Genomic DNA, 16639 nt, shown 5'->3' with positions numbered 1-16639 from the left:
TTTTCTATTAAATATCACATTTAAGCGCCTTGTTGAAACGTTTAGCTGCAATTAGAATTGCCTGTTAAAAGTGTATAGAAATTGCGTCTAATCCTTGTGCGGAGCGTTTCAAAACAACAAATCCGCACTCAACAATATCCACACCGTTTCACCTTCGCACACATGCGCGCATCGAGTACACGAGCGCAAAAACAGGTTTCGCCTCGACGAAGACGCTTCGAAGAGGCATCGTGAAAGTGCCATCGAACCCGAGAACGCGTCGCCAGTGCCGCTGCGTTTTTCAACTCTCACTGTCTTTCTCCCGCGGCCGATATTATAGTGGCCCCGCGCGACTGACTGTCAAGGCCAGTGTGTGCATGCGTATAGTCGCGGAAAGCCGGCCTGGCCCCTGGGCAGTCAGAGAAGCGAGTGGAAAAGGTTCGTTCGCTGCTGCTATACTGACTCGGCGAGTTTCGTGCGCGGATGGCCGAGAGACGGGAGAAAATTTGCGATGTGTCTTTCTCTATTTTCAAAGCTGTTAGTGTCTTCAATAGCGATGTCGGATATCAATTTTTTGTACAAGGCAAGATGCCGAGATGCGAAAGTAAATGTAGATATTTGTCGAGCACTAGAAATATTGACCCCTCGAATGCAGCATCCTTTCCATAAACAATCCCGTCGCCCGATTTGCATAAGAGAAACGCGCCACGTTTTATGTCATATTTGTAACGCACGTACAATACAAAGTGCGCAGGCATAAGAGAACGCATACGAAACAAACGACCGAAACATTCGAATGCGAAGTGGTCACCGTATGGAAATACGAGAGGTGTATACCACACTGAGACTTCCGTATATCCCAAGACTCTTAACAAACGACGCATATAATTTTTTCAAATGACGCGTGGGAATCGATCAGAATAGACTTTCACGCTTTCTCTGCGTGGTCTTTTAAAAATACCGCTTCTATGCAAAAAATTAATGGCAAAAGAGCACGATTACGCGCAAATTTGCATTTCTATGGATCGACGATTTCTATTCCAGTTTACAGATGTTGCGAGTATAGCCATTTCACTTTTTAGTACTTCCCATCTTGACCTTGAGGATTACTGCGCGGAGGAATCCTCGTCGCGTCAACGATGCCAACAGACGCGTTCGTCCTTGCACGGTATCTAAAAATAACAAAGACTTATCGCGAGGTTAAGAACCTCGAAAGAAGACTTTTGCTGATAAAACCTGAACCATACAATCCCACGGCAGATTTCCTTCGGTCATTTACAATCATTAACATCGACTTGAAGAAATTTGTCTCCCTTATACGCTCCCATAATGCTATAAAGCTCATGGCACTACCGATCGCCATCGCACCTATCTCTGAATCTCGCTCTTTCCCACAACCTCGTACTCTTATACACACTGGACATAATAAATCCCGCCCATTTCAGGAAAAGTGCATACAAAAGTTCGTCAACCACTATCCTACAGCTCGGCTTATAACTCAGACTCGCAAAAGCCGATTAATTAGAGCCACTGGACATGTGAATGCGACATCCACTTAGGCTAATTTCAGCTCGTTATATTCGACGACTCTGCCTCCCTCTATTTCCCCTTGACACCCGGAAAAATTCTCCAACTCTTGCATATAATGCGCGTGTATTATTAGCATCCGAAGTCTCGAAGGCAGATATTTTCGGTGATATCGTAAATCCGGCGCTCGCTATTAATCCGTCTTCATTTCTAATCCCGATTCTTTCTTTTGCCTCTGCTATGCACACGCCAATGATTCAACGTTCGGCGGCTGTAAATACTGCCGGGCGAGCCGCTTGCATAACCGACGAAACCCGTATAATAACCCCCGCGACAGCAGCAAATATACAATAACGTCGGCCATAACCGTTAATTGATTTTAAGTAGCGCACAATGAGCCATAAATTTATTAATTTCGAATGTACCGCACGCGCGCGCAGTGCACCATGTATTGTCCGCAAGGTTTGAGGCTTTATTGTCAAATCAATCAGCGGCAAGTGGGTATCTCGGCAAAATGAGAAATGCTTCGGGGCTTGAAAAAAATCGCACTCAGTGCACTGCTTAGGCGCGTAATTGGATCGAAGGCGTATTGGTTCCTCCCTTTGCGGAGAAAGTGCTCTGATTGGTTCTCCCCCCCTCTCTCTCTCTCTCTCTCTCTCTCTCTCTCTCTCTCTACTTCTGCTCCCGTGTAGCACTGTAAATTAGACACGAAAGTGCACGTGTACGCGAGGACGTGTGTGGTCGTAAATGGCGGGTGATTATATTATGAGCCTGTATATGCAAAGTTCGAGACCGCGCGCGAGGAAGAGCGGACTCGCCGGAGCTTTCACCCGTGCTCTTAATTTGGAGCGCTTATTTTTTTGCATTTCGCCGTCTTTATCCTGGCTTTTACTTTCTTTATACTTTTTCGGCGATGGGAAGATCGCGGACTTGTTGTATCGGTACGTTCTGTGGGGTATTTCTAAAAAAAGAGTATAACATCCGCACTGGATGTATTGCATCTACGGAAAATTCTATAAATCTTTGGGATCTAATACAGATCTACTACCTCAGCCGTAATCGCGCATAATTAAGACATAACTTTCGCGATCTCGATGCTTAACGCCACTTTTATTCCCATATCTTTAATGCAATTTTAAGTACACTTAAGATATAAATTGTATCTACCGGACTCATTAAGCACACATTGAAAGGAATATATATAGCTTCTTAGTATGCAGCCTTTCACGACTTACATAAATATCAAAACATTTTTAAGGAAAAAACCTTTTCTCTGTCGAACCGCTCAATACATTTTCAAGTAGAAAGTGCAGAGTACAACCAGATTCTAAATACGGGTATAATTTTCTTGCACAATCGCTTCATCAACTTCGCACTTTTTAATTGTTCTCAAAAGGCCGAGAGACCGAACAACCATAGGAGTGGCTCTGACACAAAGATGACAAAGAGACTCCCACGATCCGTTCTATCGTCGTTCTCGTGGTTTTCATACACCGTCGCTATTATTATTAGGCTGCGCTGTCGTCCTCCTTTTCATCGATGCAATGTACGCGCGCCTACAGCGAATCGTGATCCGCTGACGAGCTATGTTGCGTTGCGCGTTTTTGAGATACGTGTGTATCGCAATCGAGCATCGTTCGATCGACCGAGACAATGATGGTTGTCTAGAGAAACATTTGCAACATGTGACTGCAAGACGTATGTGAAGTTTGGTTCTTTTGAGCTTGGGAATTTTTGCAAAAGATAGTTGACGCGGATGAATGCGGATCTAATTGGAAAGCATTAACGGTGATTAAATTTGTTGTTAAAGTGACACCAGCATAGCTTATATCATTTACATCCGCATCGTTAAACATGTTACGATATTTGTTTAATATCTTTTCCGCTAGTAAAATGATATTTCAGAAAGCTTTACGAACGATTTTAGAATTTCCAGTCTGCATTAGAGTGTGTAAAAGTATCAGAACAACAAAACCTCGATCTTTGCAACTTGCTCGAAACCATCATTTTCACATGCATAAACAGCGCACGTCGTTAAATTTTAATGGAAACACTCTGCTTTTCCTTTTTCATCGTCAAATCACACCAGCTATTCAGTTTCATATCGTTCACCTCGTCTTCATCATCAAACTTCACAGCTGTGCAAACTAGACCCGAGCGTTCCATGCAAATAGAGCGATAACCACGTTTATAAAAGCTTCTTACGCTGCTCCAAGCCACTTTTACGACCATCTAGAAACCGTCGGCTAGCCAACCGATCACACCGGTATTCTCTCTATGTACATCGGATGAAAACGTATATCCAGGCGTCTTTTCATATAAATTTGCCAGCGCGCGTTTGAATTCTTTTACGTACGTTCGACGGTTTTTTTAAGCCGCAAAAAGGAGACCGGGCGCTGCTCGTAGGTATTTATTGGAGCGATCGGATGCGTGAGCGAGCTTTAAGAGCCGGGATGAAGTGTGTACGTAATAAAATCGCCTGTCCCATTAATCGGTCGTAAAATTTGTCTCCTCTATGCGGTAGTTGCGCCGAGGCAGTGCGGGAGAAACGTGACGGCGCGCGAGCTGCTCCCTGTTACGAGGTTGCATAGACGCGTGTACAGTTTGTTCGAAGAATTTTGCAAGAGTTGAATTTTTCTTGAAATGTCACCTGTGAAAAAACGTTAGATGTTTGAATTCTGCGTTATTAGTTTAATCTACGCACTTCATAACAATCTCTTAGATTCAATTTAAATGGAATTAATCACCGGTTTGTCTTATTGTTTTTCTACACCGGTCATTTATATAAATTATGATGGTAATCGGTATTTTTAATGGGTTTTCTCAGTTTATTTAGCGTTAATTCGAGTTTACGAGTAGAGATGATGCGATTCTCGTAATGCGTAACATGATAGCCTGAAACTAAAATTGATTCAAATCTGCATTAGCACTGAGATCCCAGAGATTTATGAATCGGCATTTCATATTTGATGTCGTGCTCATATCGTAAATCAAGCGAGAATTTAGATACTATTAGCTCTAAACTCGACGTCATTCACAAATCTTCATTCAGAAATATCCAGCATAAGTAGAAATTACCGAGCACGGCCAGACTCTCGACTGTTTTACCATAAACAACTTTCAACCAGACTGTACCGCCCCATTACCATCACCTAAGTTTAATTACCGGAGAAGATGTACGTGCGACCTAACGTTATATACCTTTCCCGACAAAAACACCTCATTCGAATTTATCGATCCACGTTGCTAGCATTTTTCCGCGAAAGGACGACGACTAGTCGTGCCATGGAGAAATCGCCTCGACGATTCGTCTTGCGATCGGCAAGCCTAATGACGATCTCTACTACTCCTCTTCGCTCTCATTAGCGATGTATTGACAAGACGCTTCCTGGATCGATTCTGTCGTTTTTTTTTGCACGCGCCGCGCGAAAAAACTCCGTTTGTAACGGAGATGTACGTAATGATGCAACGCACTCGAGTGTTGCAATTATCGAATCTAATGCGGTGTAGAAAAGCTTGCGATATGCTGGGATGTGTATGAGAGGAAATTGTTTGACGTTTATTGCGAAGCTAAGTTACGACAAGCTCCTATCGACATCGTTTGATTATCGCTTGGCCTTATTCTTCATTATACGTTACGCGCGCATCTCTCCACAGCGAGGATTATCTTTTTCGTTGTCAATTACGGATAATCAGTGATATTATTTATCGAACTGTCTGACTTATATGATGGACCTACTGTTCAGCAGAATAAAGTTATATGTAGGTAACAAAAATTATTTACTTTCCAATAAAACTTTTTGTCACCCGCCGACTTTCATCACGGGGCCATAAATTTCTATACGTCTCAGAAACCAAGAGAAAAACTCGGGGAGTTCAGCATCCTGCATCGTACATTAAAAGCTTATGAAAAGAAAGGCCAAAAATTGTAGTTTACGCGAGATTAAAATTATTCTTAACTACACCCCGTTACATAAAGTCCCGCGTGGCGCACTTTTCTTGCCGCCGACACAAAGCAAAGAGTAAAGCCAGCGTAAGTCGCACGTATTATATACAGGTCTGAGCCGCAGTTTTTCGGCATCGTGAAAACGCCCGTAAAATTAAGCGCTTTCTCGAAGGAACTTCCCCGTGCTTTACGACCATAAACACGTAATAAACTGCGCGTGTCCCGAGTGTTTTCCGCACGATTTTATACCGCGCGTACGCGGCTAATTTCGAATTTTTTGCCCGCTCCAATATCAAGAAAGTATATCCATCACTTTTACGACGCTTCGGATATCATTTCGAAAAGCAACGGTATCGAATTTTTCCTGCACTGTGTGTACTAATGACACAGTCCGCGTTGAATTACTCCCTCAAAAAATGTTACGCCAGTCATCGATGTAAATCACTTCCTCATCGGTATATATACCTACGCAGTGCGTGCGCGCGTCTGATTTGCGATTTGATTATGTCGTTTCTCCGCCTTCAAAGCCTGCCGACGTCAGCAATGCGTTTTCCTGAAAAGGCCGGCTTTTTCCGAGCCCCACCCGCCTTTTTCATCGTGGTTTTGTTGAGACGAGCTTTTTTCACCCCGTTGGTCTCACGGTGAAAGCATTTTATGGGATTCGGCTGATTGACCCGCGGAAAATTTATGCAGCTGGGAAGCGACGGCCGACGGGTAAGTTTTACAAACGTGCGCGACAAAGTTATACGTTGAAAATTTAGAAAGCGCGCTTTCCGTAAATCAAGCTACTCCGAACAATCGATTTTTGACGATACGGGGATAAAAATCGAGAGGTTTCACGGCGGCGTTTTAAGTTGAGGTGATTCGGTGTAAAAGTTTATGGGGATCGGGCCAATTTTCGCGGATAGTTTAGGATAATTTTTACGAGGGAGTGCAGTGTGTAGCGCGCGGATACGAATTTATGGAGATTGAGCATCGACGTGGTAAAGTTGCGAATTTACTGTGGAGGTATTGTTTTTTCGACTAATTCAATCATGGGAAAAGCGAGTCGGGCGACTTTTGTTGTTGAGAAATAGAAACTTTTTTCTGACATATTGTGTATCGTAAATTCGTCGATATAGACACTTTTGTAATCAAGTACGTTAGAGTAAATAAATATACGAGCATCGGACCATTGTGTTTGATGCAGAGTCGAAAAAAGGCGAAATTCAGATAAATAACGTTGCGCCTTTGACAGAGTTAATTAATTTTCGAAAGTTATTGACTTACAAATCAATTGCTCAAACTTTGTAGAATATTGCATTCCATTCATGCATTGTGTGCTCAATAATGAATTATCGGTAAAAGTGTGTACACTAATGCCAAATTGCGACGATGAAGTTGATGTATTATAATAATATAATAAAGTATATTAAAATATGCGTTTATCGAACTCTGTTAATAATTTCAATCTTCTTTATGTTGCAGGTGAGATACCGAAGTCACTAGTCCGGTCACGTGAGTCTCTAAAGCACCTACTCGAAGACGCAAATTACACGATTATTCACATAAACACAGCTCATTCAAAATTTTCTGTTTCTCAACAAGCATCGTTCCATCAATGCCAACTCCCATTACCCCAACTCCCGCTAAAACGTCTTAATGAGCGTCTGAAACAAAAACATCGTGTGCTTCATACACTCGTCGTTGAAAAACGAGGTCACTAAGCACGCTCATCATATACCATTGCGTCGCGTGTCGTGCATATCTAACCGCATCAACCACACTCGATAATAACGAATCGTACAAACTCGACTGCCAAAGCGAGATGACACGCCGCCGCATAGTGTGGGATCCTTGCAATCCCGCGAAAATATCGCCGCTCGTTGAATGAATAATGCAAACTCATCCGCGGTGTGGCATTGTGCGCGCGCGATTGCGGCATTGTCACTTTCGTAATAATAATTTACGCGTCGCTGGATCGACGGGGCCTTCGCGCGCGCGCACACGTCGATTTGCATATTATACGCGAGATCCTCGGAAAATCAACGCTTTCGAGGATGAAACGCGAGGAATACGAGCTGGAAAATTTCGCCTTGGAGGAGAACAATCGCTCTTTGATTTATTAGTGGGATGATTGATATGAATTCTTGTTCAGTTTTTGGTTGAGAATTCGTTCGTTATGAAAGCGATTGATGCTAAATCCTCTAATCCGATGTAACGATGCAGTACAGCTAGAAAAACGTTAATTAGGAACGATTGATACAAAAGCAATGCATAACTTTCTATGAAAATCCGGATGGGAATGGATTGTACTAATGGTGAAAAAACCAATAGGTGATTGTTTCTCCTTAAACAGAGCTGATTCAATTAGCGGCTACGTAAGCAGAAGAATCTTTAGTGATTTACGACTAAATGGCATGAAAATTCAATAACGCGAACGACCGCATTGTAAGGCACTTCCTACTAAATTTTCGCCTTCAAAGGCCAAGCCGGAAGCGTCTCTCGATGAGTAATTGTAAATTACGTGGATTTTTCAACACGACGACGAGACGGGTATAATTACGTTTCTAAAATACACGACGCGCGTATAAATCTAAAATAAAACTAAACAATCATTACGCTGATGGGATGTTTGCACCGGTCACCAGATTTCCATCACAACTTTTTACCCACTTATTAACGATGCTTTTCCATCAAAACATCTATCCACGACAATCAATCAATTAGCGCTATATAATACACATCCAACGTCGATTTTACTCTTTGTCGGAAGTAGTAGTCTTTCAATAAACTCGCTTTTTCTAACTCTTCTAAACCGGGACTGCAACAACTTCGCGACGCGCGGAAACGCGACTTTTAAGGTCTCGCCATTCAGGAAACGACCCGATCGCCTTTTTGCCACGCGGCTTTTCTATACTTCCGATATTACAGTGTATCCCAAGCTTGCACAAACGAAGCCGTTTTTATTCATACACGCGCGCTTTTACAACCATCGATAAATATGAAAAGGACGCAGAGAAAGTTTAATAGCGATTCTGTGTAGACGCAAAAAGGAAATCGTTTTGCAGATATCCTACTCACTTCAGCGAGAATCGGCGCATTACGCTGATAAATAATCAAACGTTTCTTTTGTTCCAGATGGAGCTCCCGTTCCTGAGCAGGACAAAACCGGTTACGAGGTACGCATAAACACATTTTACCCGCTAGAGAAAAGTGCAAATGGGAAATCCACGATATCATTCTGTGGCGAACGTGACGTTCGAAGATTTCGTCCGAGGCCTCAATTACGCGCCGAGAGAACAATGCACACGTGTATGTGCGCTGATATTGGGATACGTGTATTATAAAAGGATCGATCGATAAAATCGTAAAGTTCAATATCCCACGAGTGCAATGTGTATGGAAGGATGAGAATCGCGATCGTTCGATGCACAAAGGAACTTATCTCTATCGGGACAAGATTTTCTAACCGATTAGGGCGCTGACGACGGTTGCCCCGAGATGCAAAACGTGTCTGACACAAATGGAGCTATTTTTTATTTCGTACCGAAAGCTTTGCAGTTCTAATGGACGCTTGTATCGCGTAATTACGGATTCGGAGCATTGTCCTGAAATGCAAATGCCTCTTATTGTGTGCAAAAATGTAGGGCTGGATTTATTAAATTTTCGCTTTTAAAAAATTGCAGTGATAAACTTATCATCCCGAGGACAGCCTGTTATTATATCGTCAAGGAAATAATATACAATCATGTTTTAATGGCACGGCACTTTCTACGCGAAATCTTCTGAAAACTGCGAGATTACAAAGTCTCCGCGCTGAAAATTGCGAGCGATCAAAAGTGAATTAAGCCACCGCTCTCACATATGCTGCATGAGCTGAGCCCGAGCTTGCTCAATATAGACATCTTCAACCCGATCCCGGAAGAGGCTCGCGATCTCTTTATACAGGTACACACATATACGCATTTATTGCCGATTCATCGTTGCAGTTACATGTATGAACTCTTACGCGTCAAAGCTGAGCGATTGCTCGATACGTTTGCCCTCCGTACAACGTTTGATTGACCTTAATTTGTATATAATTTGAGTTTCTACGCTCACCTATCGATTCCAGGCTCACTACCGGTAACAGGATTCTGTTGCATGGAGATACACTTTTGCAATTTATGAATCGTTTTCGAATCTTCAATGTATACGATTCAATTCGATTTTTCATCGTGCGATGTCAACACTTTCGTTTTACTATAACATTATACTATATTACGCAACAGGCCTAAATAAACTGAAAGTGCACTTCCATGCCTCAATTAATATCACAACCCTACATCACACACAAGTATAACGTCTCCTTCACTGCGCCACGATCAATCTCTTTCTCTCATTCTCCTTTTCCCCTCGCAATTGCTCAGCGATCGACTCGCGCGGCAAAGTAATAATCATTTGTCCCAGTGACGCTGTCAATATTGAAAAGCGGCCTGTAGTTTCCGATAAGAGTACACGGCTTTTTGCCATTGAAAGTTCCATTAGAGACTGTGCGGCTACCGGCGGCGTTTTCTAAAATAAGAGCATCGACTCCGAAGGTGAAATCTCACGGGGATACGGAATATTAGAAGGCCATGAATAATTCCCGTTCGCCGATTTTTACGGCGTGTCTACAACTCGCAGCTTTTTCCGATACACGCCGATGTAATGAGATAACGGATCTTTTGGAAAGATCTGCAGTTGTCGAGTCGGCAGCGATAATTCCGTAATAATGGTGTGAGAAATTATTTGTTATTGCCGCTGCGGCACTTATGAAGCTGCGTGAGCAAAGTAGTTAGATCGGACGGTATCGACGGTTTTATCGGATACGGCGACCGTTTGATCGGATAATCTGCGAATGGCATGCAAAGAAAGTTCTGTGAGACGGTGCATTAAAATCTCGGTATTTTTCAAAAGCTCTATTACAATTTATATCTCGGAATGGCCATAATAAGGACTAGTAGCAGCGATAATTTCTCAAACTATCACATTTAGCTTTACCTGGTTTTCACGAGTTTATAGAGAAATCATGTTCCTTCCATCAATCGAGACTGAAATCTTTGTTAACTCTGCAGAAAACAAATGAAGTGATACCATACGTGCCGCCGCGAAAGCCCCAAAGGCTCGAAACAATTTGCGCTGTAAGAGAAAATTTCCATAACGAGCCTAGTCCCAACGAGCCAATCTATCCGATCCTCGGAGCGCAGAAAGCGGCTCATCTACCGAAAAGGGCAGCCAATTCTCCTGTACAGCACCGTCCTCTAGAAAGGCATCGTGCGCCACTTATTTCGCAACCTCCATATGCATGTACACCTACTGCGATTTGAATATACCGCATATTACCGAGAGGCTGCGGAGCCGCTGTCACTGATCTGGCATATTCGTAACAATGCTAGGTGTGTCTCCCCTCTTTCGTCGTATCGCAACCGATCTCCTCTGAATGCGCTTCGTGCGCAAGCTGATTATGTGCATATACAGGAAAAAAAATCAGTATGATTTTTTAGGTGTGCAGGTGCAGAAGATATTGCCTAAGAAATAAATAAATAATTATTTGCACTTTTCTTTGGTTATTTTTAATCGATTGCCCACATCAAAAATCGCAAAATATTCCATAACTGAAACCAACCATCTTTCAGGATTCCGAAGCTGCGGCATCGGAGACAGGCGGCGCCGAGGAAGCCTACGACGACGGCGACGACTCGGACATGTACATGGAACCGGACGGTGCCGAGAGTACCCAAACGGCAGCCCGACACGAAACCCAACACCACACCGAGACTACCTCGTCCCACCAATCAGAGGAGCCTCACGATCAACCAGCTGCGAACCCTCACGTGACCATCGTAGCAGTCCGCCCCGTACAGACCTCCATCCAGGTGACCTCCAGCGAGTCAACGGAGTCATCCTCCGTCTCCAGATCGATCGACTACAAGCAGGAACCCGAGGAGAAGAGCCTCGAGACCGACAGCCAGAACTTCTTCCCGTCCTTCGCTGAGCTCTTCGGAAACCACCGTCTACCCTTCACCGAACACCAGCAGCAGCGCTACCGGCCCAGTCGCTTCCTTGGCTACTTCCAGCGCGACAGGCCCTACGCCGTGGCGGCCTCCTCCAACAAGGAACCGGCTCTCCTCGGCTCCGGTAACTTCGGCGTCATCAGAGGCGGAACCTACTACCCGGAGGACAAGGAGCAGGACGAGTACAGCATCGACGAGACGGCCTACAGTCCTTTCTACCACGGAACCGGTCGCGGCCGATCCAACTACTACAAGAACCCTAAGCCGCAACCGGTCAGAGGCGGTGACTTCTTCGCCAACTTCCGTGACTTTGCCGACATCACAGCCCCACCGAAATCCAGCTTCTCGCACCTCTCGGTGGTCTACGCCGCCAAGAACGGAAGCAGCGCCGGTCGAGCTCCCGAACAGCCCAGGAACATCATCGAGACCCTGAGGATGCTCGAGGAGGAGGAGGACGTGCCGATGGCCAAGACGACAACGACGGAGGTGCCCGTGAAGAAGCTCAGCCAGGGCAAGAGGAAACTCATCAAGATCAAGAAGTACCAGGAGGAGAAGGCCCGGAAGTCGCGCATGACCGTCGAACCTCTTCTCGCTCTCAGTTGAACGTGAAATTGGCGCAGGAGATCGAAACGACTTAATATATTTTTTTTTTACCGATGGAAGGAGGAACGCACGCGCGCGCACTGCTAGCTTTTTTTACGCGTTACGGTAATCCGGCCATGGAAAAGTCTGAAAAACGTGCGGGAGTTTATCGATGATTCCTTTTTTTACGTTATAAGGTTGTACGCACGCGCGCGCGCTCGTGCTCGGAAGGATCGATGTCTGATGGGGGAAGCTGAATTTCGAGAGTAAAATCGATTTTCGAATTTCTCGTACGGAGCGATTGATTTTTATCACTTACTTATACGTATACTATCGTAGTATTGTAACTTAATGCATTGTCATTTTATCATTCAGCAGGATTCATTATTACGGGCGTTCGATAAGCTTAGTTTTTAAGTTCGCGGGTGTTTGAAGAGTGGAATCGGTTCGCGAGGACTTCGGCAAAATACAATACAGCAATAGAAATTTGATCACGAATAAATTATGAATTAATTTTGTGCTCTTTGAAATAAGAGCACGAAAATAATTCGATTCTCTAACATTTAACGAAAAAATGCAAGACTGATTCATTCTTCAAACGTAAAAAAGCACACTTTCGTTAAAAAAGCTCGTTGACAGGCGTAACTCCCTTGGAAAAAAAAACGAACCACCCATCAGTGCGTCCCATCACTCCGCTTCGCGTCAACAGCTCTCGACACTACACAAGGCAAGCTCACTGACTCGCGCGATGATGATCTACAAACGTGTCTGACCTAAAACGATTACGCGAGTGCTATACACCCGCGCCCTTTTCGCGTTCCGCTCGAGCGAGCATATAAAGTAAGCGGCACGCGACGACGACTTTCGCATTCTCGCCGCGATTTTCCATTCTCCGCGAGAGTCAGATGTGTGCTCGAGAGATAAGAGAGCCGTGTGTGATGTCGGTGCTTCAATATGGTCATTTTCAACGGGGTGCGGTAGACTTGCTATTCGGGAGTAACGATTATCGTCGTCGTGCCGAGGATCGAGAGATCGTATCTTCCGCGCAAAGAGCAATGTTTCGGATGACGGAACGTGTGAACTTTCGAGAAGACGAAAAAAATCACAAATCGCGCACAATCTTGCCTAGAATCGAGCTGACCACTCACGAATGACTCGCTCGCATTATGCACTTATCAGTGAGAGGGTATCAACCTCGTCGACAAGAAGAAGAAAAAAATAAGGAACAAAAGAGAACCGCGAATCGCCGGTCGTCATTAGGATTTAAGGCCAACGAAACTCGTCTCGCGTTTTCATCCAATTTTCGTGTACACATCATTATAATAATATAATTATAATAATATTAAAAAAAAGCACGCAGGCATGGTGGTGTGGATAAAAAAGGAAAAAAAAAGATTGACACACGTGGAAAAAAAGAAACGTATAAGGAGGAGCGATAAGAAACAGGACGACTAGTGATGGAACTCCAGGCGCGGGATCGGCTGCCCTTGGAATTCCATCGCTACGAGACTGACCTTCGTGTCGCGGGAGACAAGATCTTACGGCGAGGCGAATACTGGAGCAGGGTAACTCGGAAAAACTCTCTCGTGCGAATGCTAAGGCTCTGAGAGAGATGCTGTCTGGATCATGAGAAAGTCGAATTTTTCGATCTAATGTACGGAGCCTTGGCTGTCAAAATTTATGATTCGCAAGATTTTCGGATGATCGATTTTTATTCGAACACATTGTAATTCGCAGAACACCGACACTTTACCGTAGATCTTGTGTGTATTGTTATCTCATTTGTTGTTGACTATTGTAGCGATAGACGTAGACTTTATTCGAGGATTGGAAAACCAGTGGAAACGTATGCAGAACAAAGGAGTGAGAAATTATATTACGTACTCGAAAAAAAAGTTAAAATAAACGAGTCGCCTCCCGTAGAGGCGGAGCCGAGACAAAAAATCGAATAAATAACGTATTACACGTAGACATATATTTCTTTTGTAAAACTACTATCCTCTTCGAGTGATTTTCCATTCCTGAAATCCGAAGGAAAAACCCAGCTTTCAGAAATAAATTCACCTGCATTCTCGCCCTTTTTCGGAAGCTTGGATGATCGATCGAATCGCAATACTTTTACAATTTTTTTAAAACAAACGATCGTTCAAGTCTAACGAAAAAGTCTCCAAACAAACGAATCCAACATACCTCTACTTGATGCACTTCCTCATCTGGGCTATCATTTTCCCGATACCCTCGTGTATGTCAGCGTAGCTCGCCTGCGTGTCCATCCAGGCCGGGGTGCTGTACGCGTTGTACTGCTTGCAGTGCGTCACGCCCTTGACGTCCTTCAGCTCGACCTTGGCGCCCATCTGCTTGACCTTCTCGATCGCGTCCGAGTAGACCCACTGCTCCTTCGGACCTGTGCGCACGTATATGGAGGGAAGAGATGGGTCGTTGTTTTGTACGACCGGGATGTAGAGAGGTGGAAAATCACGAGAATACACTGTGTACTTTAATTTTTAAATGGTAATTTTTGTAAATAAAATACTTATAAATAATTGCTGGCTGCGTGATGTGTTTCTTCTGCTAACCCTCCCCTATCCTTATTCTACGCGATGATAATGATTAATTAAACTAATTGGATTCATAAATTACAGTCTTTTCCTAGCGTCACTTTCGCTCCGTTAAGGACCTTTGCCAGTATCGCCGAAGCTATGCATATGCTGCCGATCGGCTTGGAGGCGCAATTAAATTCTTTAATGACTCTCTCTAGTTCCGGCAGCACGACACAATTGCAGCCTTTCGAAGCAAAATCGCTCCTGTACATTTCAAAGATATTCAAGCATTCGAGTCAATTTGAACATTCGGTTTTTTAAAAATAAAAATAAGATCGTACAGAGTTCTGGCAGCACCCCATCCACCGGGTATGACCAGCCCCGCGTTGTCGCAAGCTCTGCATTCGCAAAGTGGCTTGATAGCTGCTCGGGCTAATCTAGCGCCCTCCACCAGTGCGTTTCTCGGCGGGTCGCAGTTGTCAGGATCCTTAGTCAAATGATTGACGGTCCCGCAGATGTTCACGTCAGGCGCGTAGAAGTGAGGCTCTATATTTTTGCTGCTCAGGTGGATGGCCACAGAGACGGCCTCGGAGATTTCGGTACCGTCGAGCGCACCGCATCCACAGAGCACCTGAAAAATTATCGAGATCGCTAAGAATTTTCTTAAGAACTGAGAACTACTTGCATAAGAAATTCCCACAACCTCCTTATTATTTCAGCAGCTCAATTTTATTAATTTCCTCTCGCCTCTCCAATTCGACCGCCACACACGCACCCATATAACCCGGCGCAAAAAGCAAAGCCCACATCAGCACTATCCGCGTTATAATTCACTTTAACGAGCCGCGCGAGAGAACCTCTCTCGGGAGGAAACGCGAAAATAACGACAATAGCCGCGAAGCCAAAGAAAAGAATTTCACGGGAATAGAAATCAAGCGTACGCGCGCACGCGTGTGTGTATCCAGAGCCAATATAATCGATCGCAGACCCGTAATTTCCCTCTCGTCGAATCGGCCCGGCATAATAAAAATCCGATCTCGCAGTGGCAATAAACGGGCGATTTCGCAACTGCATTGTGCGCAATTGCACTATGGGCGTGTGTCGGTTCTCTCGAGGGATTGCGTCTGTGCAGTGCCGTTGGACGATAGCAAGCGCGTGCGTGAGAGCATCTAATTTGTCGGTGTGCAGATAGTGAGAGATATTATCGCGGCGATGGCATAATGGAGACGCGGAGGTGCGTTTTGGAGATTAGAGGCGTGTGAATATTGAGATGATTTGGATAATTGAGATAGGTGTGGAAAACGTACCACGGCCACTTTGGGAGGTCCGCAGCAGCTCCTTTTCTTGTGGCAGATTTGGCTCGTGTGGAGGAGGTTAGTGGACGACAGCAGGCCGAGCTTCGGGATGTCTTTTAACAGCTTGACGGATTTGATGCACTGAAGCATTTTGAGAAATTCGTACGAGGAGATTTTGAATTTTGATTTTAAAGTGCACGGCACCGAGAGAACTTAGAGATTTTGGAATATCACACAGACATTGAATTTTGAAACGTGCGACTCGCGCGTGTCTGGTACGGTCTGAATATGACTGCTATAAAAAAAGCGCTTCGATATTTTCTTTCGAATCTAGTAGCGCAGAACGTTGTTTTTCAGAATTTTAATTTTAAGAAAATTAAAGATCCATTTTCCGAAAGTAAAAATCTTTGACCAGCGGCTAAATAAGTATAACCGTGCGCTGTAAGAGGGCGTCACTAGCCAATCCCAGAATCTCCACAGCCTCGATCTGCCACACCATCAGCCCGCACAATCCTACCGCTCTATAATACGACCCATCGGTAATCTCAACTATCCGCGCTCGCTTACTTACCGACATCCAGATCCTCGGTATCCCTTACCATTACCACTACACTATAGTCTCAACGCTAGAGCAACGATGGCAGCACCAACGAATACCGACTTTCCCAAGTCTCCGCCGACATCGGGAACACCTTCTGTACGTAAGAAAGTTCCGCGGGGCTTAAATAAACATCGGGGCGGCGTTCGACTTGC

General features: G+C 44.5%; 2 protein-coding genes across 3 annotated transcripts in view; one reads left to right on the top strand and one right to left on the bottom strand.

Moving 5' to 3' along the window:
- LOC100679777 overlaps positions 1-14594 on the top strand; it is a 90633-nt gene extending 76039 nt beyond the window's left edge. The window contains exons 2-3 of the mRNA XM_003423949.4: positions 8573-8613; positions 11092-14594. Of these exons, the coding sequence (XP_003423997.1) occupies positions 8573-8613; positions 11092-12072 (1022 nt within the window). The 3' untranslated portion in view covers positions 12073-14594. The remainder of the gene's footprint in view (positions 1-8572; positions 8614-11091) is intronic.
- LOC100123861 (ES1 protein homolog, mitochondrial-like) lies at positions 3903-16440 on the bottom strand. 2 transcript variants are annotated; one of them, XM_008217390.3, is made up of 5 exons: positions 15899-16188; positions 14933-15222; positions 14692-14855; positions 14242-14455; positions 3903-4156 (listed from the first exon to the last, which is right to left on the bottom strand). In XM_008217390.3, exons 1-4 carry the CDS (start codon positions 16034-16036, stop codon positions 14244-14246), a joined length of 804 nt encoding a protein of 267 aa, XP_008215612.1. In that variant the 5' UTR covers positions 16037-16188; the 3' UTR covers positions 3903-4156; positions 14242-14243. The 2 variants fall into 2 exon arrangements, with proteins under 2 accessions (XP_008215612.1, XP_001607623.1); XM_001607573.5 differs by lacking the exon at positions 3903-4156 and adding an exon at positions 13745-14072 and having other exon boundaries at positions 15899-16440.
- Positions 16441-16639: the final 199 nt, after the last annotated feature.

The sequence above is a fragment of the Nasonia vitripennis genome, chromosome 1 (genome assembly GCF_009193385.2).
Source record: "Nasonia vitripennis strain AsymCx chromosome 1, Nvit_psr_1.1, whole genome shotgun sequence".
Taxonomy (NCBI): domain Eukaryota; kingdom Metazoa; phylum Arthropoda; class Insecta; order Hymenoptera; family Pteromalidae; genus Nasonia; species Nasonia vitripennis.
This window is presented reverse-complemented; position numbering and strand designations above follow the sequence as displayed.